The 12,773-nt window shown below is 37.6% G+C and overlaps 1 protein-coding gene across 1 annotated transcript in view; it reads left to right on the forward strand.

Moving 5' to 3' along the window:
- The window catches only part of PRKCE (protein kinase C epsilon), a 296,989-nt gene extending 285,874 nt beyond the window's left edge, over nt 1-11,115 (forward strand). Inside the window, exon 15 of the mRNA XM_009635670.2 lies at nt 8,421-11,115. Coding sequence (XP_009633965.1) covers nt 8,421-8,567 — 147 coding nt within the window. The 3' untranslated portion in view covers nt 8,568-11,115. The remainder of the gene's footprint in view (nt 1-8,420) is intronic.
- The last annotated feature ends 1,658 nt before the right edge of the window (nt 11,116-12,773 follow it).

Genomic DNA, 12,773 nt, shown 5'->3' on the forward strand with positions numbered 1-12,773 from the left:
GGTCAAACACGTTCTGGTTTCCAGCTGAGTCTCGGAATGATGCTCCCACTGTACGTGCTTGCAATTACCTTTCATGCTGTGGCGTTTCTTTGCATCCAGTGCCACAATGCACATGTCCACGCCTCCTCGATAGAGGAGGGGCTCAGAATCAGAAGACACTGCCATATATTTATAATTTCATGTCATATTCAGAGAGGTTTTCATAATCTGTTACTTTTCTGTAATTAAGTGGGATAGGTGACTAGGCAGAATAAAACACTGGAAAGTCAGTTGGTCGGTATTTATTCAGGATGCATGGCAGAGACATGAGTCTCAAAGTATTTCATTACATTGTTTACCTATTTTCTAGCATCAGTTTCTCTTTAATTTATTCCTTGTGTTTGTGATTGCTTAAAGAATGGAAAGCAAAGTAAATTTATTAATCTTTTACAGAATAAATCTGGTCAAATATCTCAGTGCACTGCTAGACTATCTGTATTTGGGTGATTTTTCAGTGACTTACAGGATTTCTCCTGAAAGCCACTGGAATTCTAGGGATGTGTGCCCTAAACTTACCAACTCTTGCATCACTTCTTTCTCTTCTTTGCAAGTCAGCTCCATTTTCTGGGTATAGCCAGTCCTTTGTGCTAAAGTGCTTGTTATCAGGAAGACAAAAACACGTATTTGAGGACTCACCAGCAGGTGGTTTAGCATGTCGCAGAGGCACCAGTCCTGACTACTGTAACTCTGCTGTAACAACAATAGTTAAAATGCAATTTCAGGAGAACACAACCAAAAATGGACTGATCTTGGATGCGTGCCAGGATGTAAGAGGGGAGGTGACATTGGTGATCATGACCTTAGAGCAGCTGAGGATATCAGTGGAGGCTTGCCAATATAATCTGAATTAGAGAGGCACGCATATAAAATCTGCGCTACAGAATGGATCATAAAATTTACAATAGGAATTGCATGGTGCAGATGAAGGGTATTTTCATATGGTTGTTCCATTACTTTCTCTTCTCATATTTTCTCCCCACCCCAAGAGGAAATAGGGAGAAATACACTGTAGAAATTCAGAAGTTGGCACTCTTCCCCCTGCAGTTTTTTTCACTCTAAAAAATGCATGCATTCTACCATAGCAGAGCTTATGTGTGGTGGTTATGTCATGATTAAGTCCTAATGGAAGCAAGCCCTGATAAGGTGGACAAGATGGATCTTTGAGGCTGAAGACCTAACCACAGGTGGGAAGCTGTAGTGCTGACCTCCCTTGCAGCTCCCATGAAGTCTCTCTCTGTCCGTGTTTTACACAGAGATAACTGTTGTGCTTTAGCCATCAGGCTATGAACAAAGCAGGTTTGGTATAATAGCTTTAGTGCTGTGCACTTGCTCATGCTAAAACCATACCCAAGTATGACCATAGGGGACAATGGTTTTACAGCAACTTCTCTGGTTGAGGTTCATTGCCCAGACTGTGAACACAGGGTGCTTGTCCGTGAACCTGCAGAGCTTTGATTTTATTTGCCTTTCTGTTTGTTTTGTTGTAGTGGGTTTGGGGTGTAGGATAGGAAAAAGGCTGGGCAAAAGTGAAATACTAAGGCTGGCATCCTGGCCATGTAGTCACACAGGAGAAGTGTGGCCAGCAGGGCAAGGGAGGGGATTCTGCCCCTCTACTCTGCTCTGGTGAGACCCCATCTGGAGTACTGCGTCCAGCTCTGGAGCCCTCAGCACAAGAAGGACATGGAACTGTTGGAGCGGGTCCAGAGGAGGGCTACAAAAATGATCTGAGGGCTGGAGCACCTCTCCTATGAGGACAGGCTGAGAGAGTTGGGCTTGTTCAGCCTGGAGAAGAGAAGGCTGCAGGGAGACCTGATTAGGGCCTTTCAGTACCTAAAGGGGGCCTATAGGAAAGATGGGGAAAATCTTTTTAGTAGGGCCAGCTGTGACAAGACAAGGGGTAATGGCTTTAAACTAAACCAGGGTAGGTTTAGACTGGATATAAGGAAGAAATTCTTTACAATGAGGGTGGTGAAACACTGGAACAGGTTGCCCAGAAGGGTAGTGGAGGCCCCATCGCTGGAAACTTTCAAGGCCAGGTTGGATGGGGCTCTGAGCAACCTGATCTAGTTAGCGGTGTCCCTGCTCACTGCAGGGGGGTTGGACTGGATGACCTCTAGGGGTCCCTTCCAACCCAAAACATTCTATGATTCTATGTTTGTACTCCTTAATTGTTTAGGTTATTCCTCCTTCCTACTTGACTCATTTCAGGTTCCTAGGAAAGATACATACTGCTTCAGTATAAAGGTGGTTTCAGTTTACTGGATCACAAATGATCCCTTTTAAAATTCAGAGTTCTGTGAATTAGCTTGGTGTTTATTAAATATCTGTGTACTTCATAACATTCAATTGTGGACTGCATAGGTTGGCATGTTTTTCAAATACTGTTTCGCTCTCTATTAAAATCTCTATTGAGTGGGGTTTTTTTCCACTTCTTTCTCTTAATTTGGTGTCCTTTACATCTAATGAAAGCGTAATGTAGGAGCGCAAAAATGTCACCCTCCACTTGGAAGTAATGAATGTTGGTATACTTGTAAAAACTACTTGGATTCAAACCCCTTTTTATCATCATAACCTTCAGCTGAATACATGGCAGCTCATGTCTGATCTGTTGTAACTCTTCCATATGTGAATAGAGCAATTAACATGCTGAAGAAATTTAATAACTTAAGTTATTCTGATAACATATATTTCATACCTTCTGAAATAAGACATTCTAGGAAATGCTTCTAATACTGATACAGATTCTCAGGGCATGCAAAAACTGTGAAGAGGCATCACCAAGATAAACAGAGAGGCCTGAAGTGTTCAGCTTATTTCTTTCACAGTATTCATACTAAATTAATATATATATAGAATGAGTTATGTGCAAAAATGAGCCCTCATTACAGTCAGTCTCAGCTTTTTAGAAACTACTACACCTTTATGAAAAGAGATCCAATCATTGGTGCAAAGTGATCTCTGCCTGTGCTGCGGTTTTTGTTATCGTGATAAAGAGAGGTGAATGAGAGGACAGTGATATGTGAGGTTAGCCACATAACCTTGTGCTTCAAACCAGTTTGTTTGATGTCTTGAGTTTCCATTTCTCTTGAACAAAATAATCTGAAAATCTTATCAATGAAAAGGTAAATAAAAATATTCAAACTCTGATCATCCTGATCTAAGAATTTTTTCTTGATGATATTGTGTCAAACACTGGAATCATTTATTTCTCACTGAAGCAAAATTCTAGGTAAGATTAAATGATACTGTGCAATGCACATAAGAAGGTGTGACTCTTCCCACCCAGATTTAATGTGCCTGTCACATATTTGTTGTGCTGCTGATACAGCTGGGCGCCGCACCAGAAGCTTTCTCTGGTGAAGGTCCCCAAACAAATGACAAACTCCAGAATTTCACTGTGGGACTGAAAATATATGAAGAAGCATCAAGCACTGCTATTAACAGAAAATTGCAGTGGAGTAAAGTTAAAGATGTTTCATTCGGTGATATAGAAAGGTCAGTCTGCATCTGCATTTCTGTGAAAATCATGAATAAGCTTTGTATATATTTTGTGTCAAAAGGTCCACTTACTGAAAAGTATCATAGCACAATAATTTTTTCTTCCAACATACTGGTTCTTTGTTATAATGATCATTTCTGACCTCATTTGTATTGGCTGTCTGTTCTGGATTAGCTCCTCATTCTACTAAAGAAAACAGAAATCTATTAATTGATTTAAAGAGGATTCCTGCAGTTATATTTAAACAGCATATTGTGAATTTGTAAGAAAATCAGACTAAAGACAAAACCTAGGCTTTTGTGGCAGTGTTGTTTTCTAGACACTACCTCCATCATTCTTTCACCTCCTCTGAGTAGCCTGTGAACCTGCTGCACAATTCCAGCCCAATTTAGTGGAGATACTGAGCTTGCAAAGGACTTGCGTTTTGGTGATTTTCTGCAAATTAAATGAAAATCAATAATGGACTAGAGACAGAGGCATCTTAATGCTTCCAAGACGGAAAATTAATTTAATCCTTGTTAGGCAGAAGAGAGTCCACAAAGTCTCTTGGCCTCCTGACACAGATGATGAGGTACCCAAGCTTTGCTGAGTTCCCTGGTCAGGGGACTTCTTGCAAGGATTTCTGTGGCTTTTCAATACCAGAGGCTCCTGTCATTCACATTTGGTTCATGTGATGAATGAGAAGGAATGGCAAGTTCTAACTTTCTTAACGTATTTTCAGTAATAAGAACATCAACTTAGATTTCATTTCTCAATGGTGCAATTCATATAATGTCATTTAGTAATCGTTAACAGACAAGGTTCATAATCCTTGACACTGGAAAGCTTAGGCACGTTTTGGAGCTTTTTTTTTTTTTAAGCTTGAGTCTGTGAATGCAGGTAGAAAATTAAGTTTTCATTGAAATGGTAGTGAAAATAAAACCAGTTAAGACAACCACTGTTTAATGTGTGCTTATTAATTGAAGTTCCTTCAATTAATTTTAGTAATTTTGTGAAGAGATTTAAGAAGAAAAGCATTTTGACTCATAAAACAATATTCCTTTGTCCAAAGTTGTACAGGCCAACTAGGAAAGCTGATCAAAGGGTGTTTTATGAAGAGATAGTCTTTTAAAATTTCCAATATCTGTAGCTCTTTGAACAGAAACGGTCATCTTTGAATAGAATAAAACATGACTTTGACTTAAAAATTGTCATCCTTGATGGGTAGCAGGTCATGCTAATATTTATTAATTCAAGGGGTTCTATTTCTGTAGCATAAGTATTACATCTACTCAGATCATATCACCCACAGGAAGCAGGTCCACCATGTCTCCCAGGATAAACAGGTCACACTAGCTCGGTGCTCAGATGGGAGACCCTCAAAGCATTCACACTGCTGGAAAAACTACAAGATCGACTAGCTGGCATGTGTCCTGCATGAGAGGTAGAGAGTCACTATTGCTTCTCACTGTCAGAGATACCGTGCTGGTGGAGAAGCCATTTTTCATATGAGGTTTAGAATTGGAGTCGTGTCATTTCTAGTCATTGGAAGTGCCACAGCGCTGCTTCTGCTCTTTGCCAGATGGAGACAGGCTGCCTGCATGCTGCTTGCAGTAGAGCAGTTTCAGTGCAGTGCAGAATTTGGCGCCTGTTGTTGGGAGCTCTTGGGTAGCTGCTGTGCCCCTGCTCTCCTGTAGCACTGATGCATGCTGAACACAAGATGTTTGGGTATTCTAGAGAGAGAAAAAAAATAGCATCTGAAACCTAGTAAAATTTCTGTGTGTTTGGGTGGACAGCTGTGGTTTTGGGGGTTCTTTTTTTCCTAATAAACCTAGTGTCTTCAGTCAGCTGAAATTGAGAAGTCTTACCTGGAAAAAAGTTTGAGAAGTTAAAAATAATGTATCCCAAAGTCTCAGGAGCTGCAGGCCAAATGAACAGAATCCCACCCATTTAATTACTGCACTTTCAATGATGCATTTGCCAGCCGATCTAAAGATTTTTCCTTTTTTCTTTATGACTTTTTTTATGTTCAGCATTGGATAATAGCCACACCCTGTTTCCTTCATACACGCTCCTTACCTTGCAGATCTTTCTTTTCTCAGCTTCTCTGCTAGGAGACAGTCACAGTCCTTCATACCTTCATCTTGAGCCCTCATGCTGCAACTATATATTGGCTCATGCTGTTGGCCTGTAGAGTGTTCACAGTTCAAGTACATTAAAATAGCAATAGTAGCAGAAATGTGGCAATACCTGTTTTGTCTTAGCAGATGGGGCCTTGCAAAATAGTCATCGCTTCAGGAAGAAAGTGCCTAAGTTGCTAAGGAGGGTTTCTCAAATAAATCTTTCTGTTGAAAAGAAGCACTTGTTAAGAACTCTACCTTTTGTCTTGTATGGCTTAATCCGCTCACTTTTGTTCTCTCCGAGTTCTCTGTGATTTGATTAATCTCACTTCATCAATTGGTTAGTTAGAGGCTTGCTAGCATATCCTTACAATCTTAGATTGCTTCATACTTGTCCTGTTAATAAATTGGCTGATTTACATCTGTGCTGCCAAAAAGACACGGAATTGTTTATAGATCTGAGAAAGTAAAACCTTCTATTTCCTTCTTTGGTCTTGAAGGCAAAGACATGCTTTTTTAAAAAAAAAAAATATTTTAAGACCTATTTTAAGACATGCTGGGCTTTTAAATCTAAGCAAATACCTTTGGTTGTTGTTTCAGAAGTGTTTGAGATTCAAAGTTCTACTGGAAGTACAATTATGTTTAATCAATAGGATTTAGGTACCACCGGTGTTGGGACAGTTTTTCAGATGTACTCATCTGCACTCTTTTTCACCTAACACCTTCAGGAATCTTCATTATGGTTTTCTGGAAAAAGTAGCTATTGGGAATTAATTGCCCCTGATAGACTTTGAGGAATTTGTCATCTTACTCTTTTAGCTTCAGCAAGGAGATAAGACTTTTCACAAAGACATTCAGTATGAAAACCTGAAAATAAAGTATATTGTATTTGTTCTCAACTAGCCCAGAGCTTATTTGCCCTGGATAACTAGTGGTTAAAGAGTGAGTGTAGTAATGTTTCTCTTGCACATAACTATAGTTCTGATTTTGAATTCTATTTTCTACAAATATTCAGTTACCTCCTCCTGCTTTAGTGACTAGTCCTGTGGCAAATTCATTGTATAAGTGTGTGAAAATAGTACAGTGGGACATGGGGAGCAAGAAGAATGTAGACGTAGTTGCAATGTAATGCATTTAAAAAATCATATGGAATTTCATTCTTATTTTGCAGTATTTGTCAAAATGACTGGGAAAAAACATAAAGCCCAAAGCTATGTCCCTCGCGCTTTACGCAGTTCAGAGTATACAGGTCACATACGCTTTATGTCCAGTCTTCACATACGAAGTAAATACTATAAATATAAACAATATAAACATATATATGTGTTTAAGTCCTTATTCCTTTCCTTTTAATGGAGTTTTGTAGATAGAGGATGTGGATTTTTGGTTGCCTGCGCTTAGAAAGTACTTGGTTTACAAGTGACAATCATCTCTTGCATTTATGTAGACCTTTTTTTCTCCTATATCTATAAAGTTCATACAAACAATGTAGGTGAAGGTTGCTATGAACATTTTACAACTGCAAAAAAGAAAACTGTTTTAGTGCCTCAGTAGAGCTGATGAAGAAAATACATGTTTATATGTATTTTATAGGAAAATTTACCTACATTGAAAGAAGGCATATATCCCTTTTGGAATACATTAATACACTTTATGATATACCACTTTGATTTTATCATTTTACTGCAAGTCAAATAACTAATCTATTTCTGGTATCATTGTAATCTCAGGTGTGTGCAGGATGGACACAAAGGTCGTTTTCAATGTGTCAGTGTGCCTCCATTAAGTATTGCTCCGGTAACTATTAGATTTCATGAAACAAAGAGAAAAGAGACCATGTAAAGAAAAATGCTCATTCCAATTCCCCGAACCTGTACATGCCTGAAATATGCTGCTAATATGGAAAACGTGAATGGCAATGGACAGTGTTTCCCCCTGTAGCCTTAAGAGGTTTTTTACGTGTAAGTGGACACAGATAGTCACTGTCCTGAGTGCCCTGAGGACAACAAGTTGGCCTCCCTAAGGCTGTCTCTAGTTCATATGTCTTATCCCAACCACAATGTGTACAGTTGCACTTTTTTGGCCCAGCTTCATTGAAGGAGCGAGGTGCTTCAGACTTCAATGGGGAAATCCTGATGCCGTTGAAATAAAGAAGGGTTCTGAGGTGGATTTCTCTAGAGCAAGAATTTCACACTTTGCCGTGATGCTCTGAATGACATCTGGCTGCATTAGGAAATCTGAGCTGCCAATGTGGAGCTCAAAGATTTTGGACTGAGAGCTCTTACGAGGTCTACATCTGATTTTAAAGCTGAGTGTAGCCAGATATAAAGAAACAGTTAACTTAGAGTTGAAACAGTAGGCTATATTGTGGGGAAGTCAATTAAATCAGCTCACTCTGTGCCTCTGAAATGAGATATCATTATGTTCAAATCTAAGAGGAAACAGCTGTACCACCTACTATGCCAAAGCCTTTTTTTAAACTAGTCCTAATCTCAGCTTCCTGCTTTACCATCATACTGCTATTCCTTCGCCTGTCAGAGACCCGTGAGTCTCTGGGAACTCATTTATAGTACTGCTGCTGTGGCCTCTCCTGAACTCATTTATAGTATTTGCTCCTGTAGCTTCTCTCATACGTCTGTTATTCTTTGTGTGAAGTAGCTCCTCTTTTATTTCAATCATTCCAGAAAATTCAGCCTTGCGGGGGGGGGATGGACAGGAGGGAGAGCACCTCTTATTTTACCGTGCTGTTGTACCATTCACTTTATTTGTATTTTTCTTCTCAGAAAACCAAAAGGGATGTAAATAACTTTGATCAAGACTTTACACGAGAAGAACCAGTATTAACGCTAGTGGATGAGACAATTATAAAACAAATCAATCAAGAAGAATTTAAAGGGTTCTCTTATTTTGGAGAAGAGCTACTGCCATAGACAACATTAGGCTGACAGATGAATGATGCTGCAAGAAGTGATTCTGAAGAGACCATCAAATTACTGAGACTCAGTAGATCAAGAACTACTTTTCTTACCCTGAGCCCATATCCCCAATTAAAGTTGATATTTATTGTTTTTTTCCTTTAATCTTCTGACCTGAAAGCACTCTTAATTTCTGTCTCACAAAGCAATGCAAAATAATTTTGTATCAGAAATTGTAGATGTAACACACTGCCAACAACACATTTGCAACTTTTCTTTTATTCCTAAGATCTCCTCAGAGGACAAAATTGCATCTTTTCCATGGAAAATGAAGCTGTGCTATTAAAAGCAATTTAGCAGATCACGTTCTGTAATCGTCATATGTATTTAAGCTGAGAAGGTGAGAACTGTTTCTTCTGCGCTGGTGGTTATGGTGAGATCTGCATTCAGATGTGGAACAAAAAAGTAGTATGTTGCCCTTTGGTAAGCAAAGAAGTCTGCCTTCACGGAGGTGTAATCTCCAGTTATGGATTTATTGTGGTGAGGTAGAAACTTAAAATAAAGCTGTCCAGAAAAAGAAGAGCATCAATTAAGGCTTTTGATGAAGTTCCTCATACAATTTATGGAAAACTCTTAGGAATAAGAAGATAACTGAAATTTTATTTAAAGCAGAAAATAGATAATATATGGATAGTTATTAAAGGGCTAAAGAATAAAAAGCCTATAGTACTTTAACACAGTTATATATAGGCATTTTACAGTTTTTCAGGCAATTGGGTGTACTATCCATGTTACCAAATTTAATATTCATCTAAATGAACCATTAAAATGACGGCAAGCTTGCAAATGTTTACAGTTAATTTTATGTGAAAAATTAATTATAAACATTATAAATTTGCCTTTTCCATTGCAGCTAAGTTGATAAGTAATTTCTTATTTATATTTATTTTCTCAGCAGTGTGTTACTTTTGCACACTTTTACAAAACCATAATACTACTGTGTTTGTTGTTTTTTATGTTTAAAATCTAAAGAGAAATCTGCTTTTAGAAGACACAAAATAAGGCTACACGTGCATTATGTGGAAGTGTGTTAAAAAACTGAAGATCAAACATTCACAAACTGACATTATTGAAAGTTGTAAATTGAATTTTTTTGTGTATGAATTGAAATGGTAACTCATGTGGACAATATTACTAATGTGAAGTTACCTCCTGTAGATACGCTAACAGTGTTATGTACTTATATTTCCAGGAGTACCCTGTGGTTTGTTGGTTTTGGGTTTGGTTTTTTTTTTTGTGTACATGTATCGCTGAGGTCATTTTATTATATATTTTACTGGACTGAGTGAGCGGTCATTGGAATCCATTTTAATTGTTGCACATGGATTTCCAGCTGCACAAAAATATATATACTTGTGATTGGCAAAGTGGCACTAAAGCTTTTTTGCCTTTTGTACAGGTGAGATTTTGTATATAGTGTTTGCTGCAAGGCCTGTGGAATTCATTGAATATAGAGGTATCAACTGCTGCATGTTCAGGCATACTATTAAAATGTTAGTCTATGAAAGAATAATTATAATAATGTCCATGTGCAATACTCTTGTATGTGTATTGGTTCAAGTTACTGTCAGAGAGATGAGGTTTTTGTTATAAGATGTAGACATATATTAAGCTATACTAAATCTCTTGTATAGTTCTCTTCACCTCTATTATGACATGATAGAGCTCGGAAAGAGAAAGGAATGTTACAAATCGTGGTGGACAAAGTGTGAATCATTGGCTTTAAGAGATAATCTCGGTCTCAAGCAGATGAGTTTGTGTCAGTTTTGCGTCTGGCTGCTCATAGCCTGTCACTGATGACAACATTCAGTTCCATTTTGTTTTGTTTTTAAAACTCAGGTGTAATTATTATATATATTCTTATGATGATTTCAAAATATTAAATATTATGATATATCAATTAATGTGTTGTCTGGCCTACAGGTGTAATAATGGATCAAGCCTCTAGTTTAATTTAATTTATCTTCAGTAATCTTTTGTACTGGGAAAAGACTAGCTTCTGGAACTGAGTACCAGCACAGAAACATCTTAATGATTGCATCATCTCAGTGTTTAAATTTCTTTCTCTTTTAGAAATATATTGTAGAACTGCCCATCAATTTGTGTCTCGCCACTGGCTCTGTTTATTTCTCATCACGGTTAGCTTTTGGCATCCAGGCAAGAACTGATCACAGTGCTAACGCGTTCTTTTCCATAGGTGAGTAGACTGGCTAGGAACATAAGTTATCAGATAGTGCACTACTGTTTGTACAACAAGAGGCCTTTACACAATACTCTAAGCATTTATTTTGAAGGAATAAAAGCATCCCATAAAGCTTCTCTTAAGCAAGTTATGTAGTCTGTATTCCTGTTTCTAACGTGAAGACAATTTGCAAATGTTTGTATTTCAAGAGGCCTCAGCACCTGCAAAGTTTGGTAGGAAGCTAAGAGAAAAGTCAAGGAGAAAAAAAACTTTTGCATGGGCAGATATTTCTTCAATATAAATAGTTAGATCCTCTGCATTGGGTTTACATCAGAAGGTTTGTCTGTTACCTTGAACATTTTTTAAAGATAATTCTTAAAAATGGACATTCTGTTACATTTCTGCCTGTTCTGTAATATCTTTCCTGTTTCTTCTTTGTAGAATGAGTGCAAAATGCCAAAAAGATTATTAATAATAATAATAATTATAAAGAATCCATTGTTTCTTGGTTTTCCTCCCAAATAGACTTTATAAAAAAATGGAAACACATTTTTCTCCAGAGGGTGAAAAATAATTCTCTCCAAAAAAAGGCTTACAAATTACCTCTTTTTAAATTATGTGCAGAATAGTTCTGGCTAACTATAAAATGTATTCAGTTTGGGGGGGTAGGGGTTTTTTTTTATTGTGAGGATTTATTTGTACAGAATTTTTTTTCTTATGGATGTAATTTGAATCTTTTGCCATTCATTAGTGTTATTTCATCGTAAACATTATTACTGTGCCAAATGTACTGTATTCAAAAGGATGTGAATGTGTATTGTTTCGGAACCTAATAAATACAATGATGTTAAATCTTATTTTTTTCCCCAAAGTTTTCCTGAGTATTTCCTAATGAGGAAGAAACAAAGATGAAGGATGAATATTTTTCCTGTTACGTGTCGTGCAAAATACTGTGAGCTTGTCTTTTAGGAGTGGACATTTTGCAAAGGAAGAGCCTCATCTGCGAAGCACTAAACACTGCAAGAGAAACACAGGTAATGGCGCATGAACACTATTTATCTTGGGCAATATAACATTTACCTCAAAAACAGCAAGCAGGTGAGTTTACAGACCTTTTGTGCTTACCAGCTACGTAACAGTCGCTGAGTTCTGACTGATCCCAGCATTCTGTTGAGCTGCATTGTTAAAACTCACATCAGCAGGGCACTTTGTGTACAAACACGTGACTGCTTTAGTCTTTAATTTGATTGATTAGAGGGATTAATAGTATGCATAAGTTGAAGTAATTAGGGTCATAGAACTTACTAAATTATTTATTTAACTTATCTGTCAATGTGACATTGTCTGAAATATTTCAGTATTTCATGGTTTTTCGATTTGCACCTTAAATACTTTCCATTTTCATGGTCTAGAATTCTTAACTTCTGTTTTAGTAGATCAGCTGTCAGCATACTCTGGCAGTAATACCAGCTAGTAAGTATACTAACTAGCTTAAAAAAAAAAAAAATTGAAGTCTTTTCTCTTCCAATTGCAGCATTTGCATAAATCTCCATGCTGAGACTCATGCTGAGTCTTCTCAAAGTCACTGAATGTGTTTGGTGCCTATGAGCATATTCCAAATCCTATGTGTTGATGGCATTGTCAAAAGCTTTGTCACATGGATTTTAGCAGTTAAACAACTATGTAACATCTTGATTTTCTGGGTGTTTTGCAACCTTAAAAGCATACAAAGAACTCAACCATCATCTTACAAACAATAAGCATCACTGTTCTACATATACATCAATCCATATCATGTTCTCTCATAATGCTGCAACTGATGTCTACTAAAAAGGGTTTTTATCCTTGCTGATGCACTGCAAAATTTGGAAGGACAGCAGTCTTTTGAAGAGGAATGAGTTGCAGTCTGATTGACTGTCCCTGCTGTAAATGTGGTACTAAAAGTTCAGGGAGAGTCTCACCATGTATCTGTCTGCTTT

Source organism: Egretta garzetta, unplaced genomic scaffold, assembly GCF_000687185.1.
Source record: "Egretta garzetta isolate BGI_Z169 unplaced genomic scaffold, ASM68718v1 scaffold123, whole genome shotgun sequence".
In the NCBI taxonomy this organism is placed as follows: domain Eukaryota; kingdom Metazoa; phylum Chordata; class Aves; order Pelecaniformes; family Ardeidae; genus Egretta; species Egretta garzetta.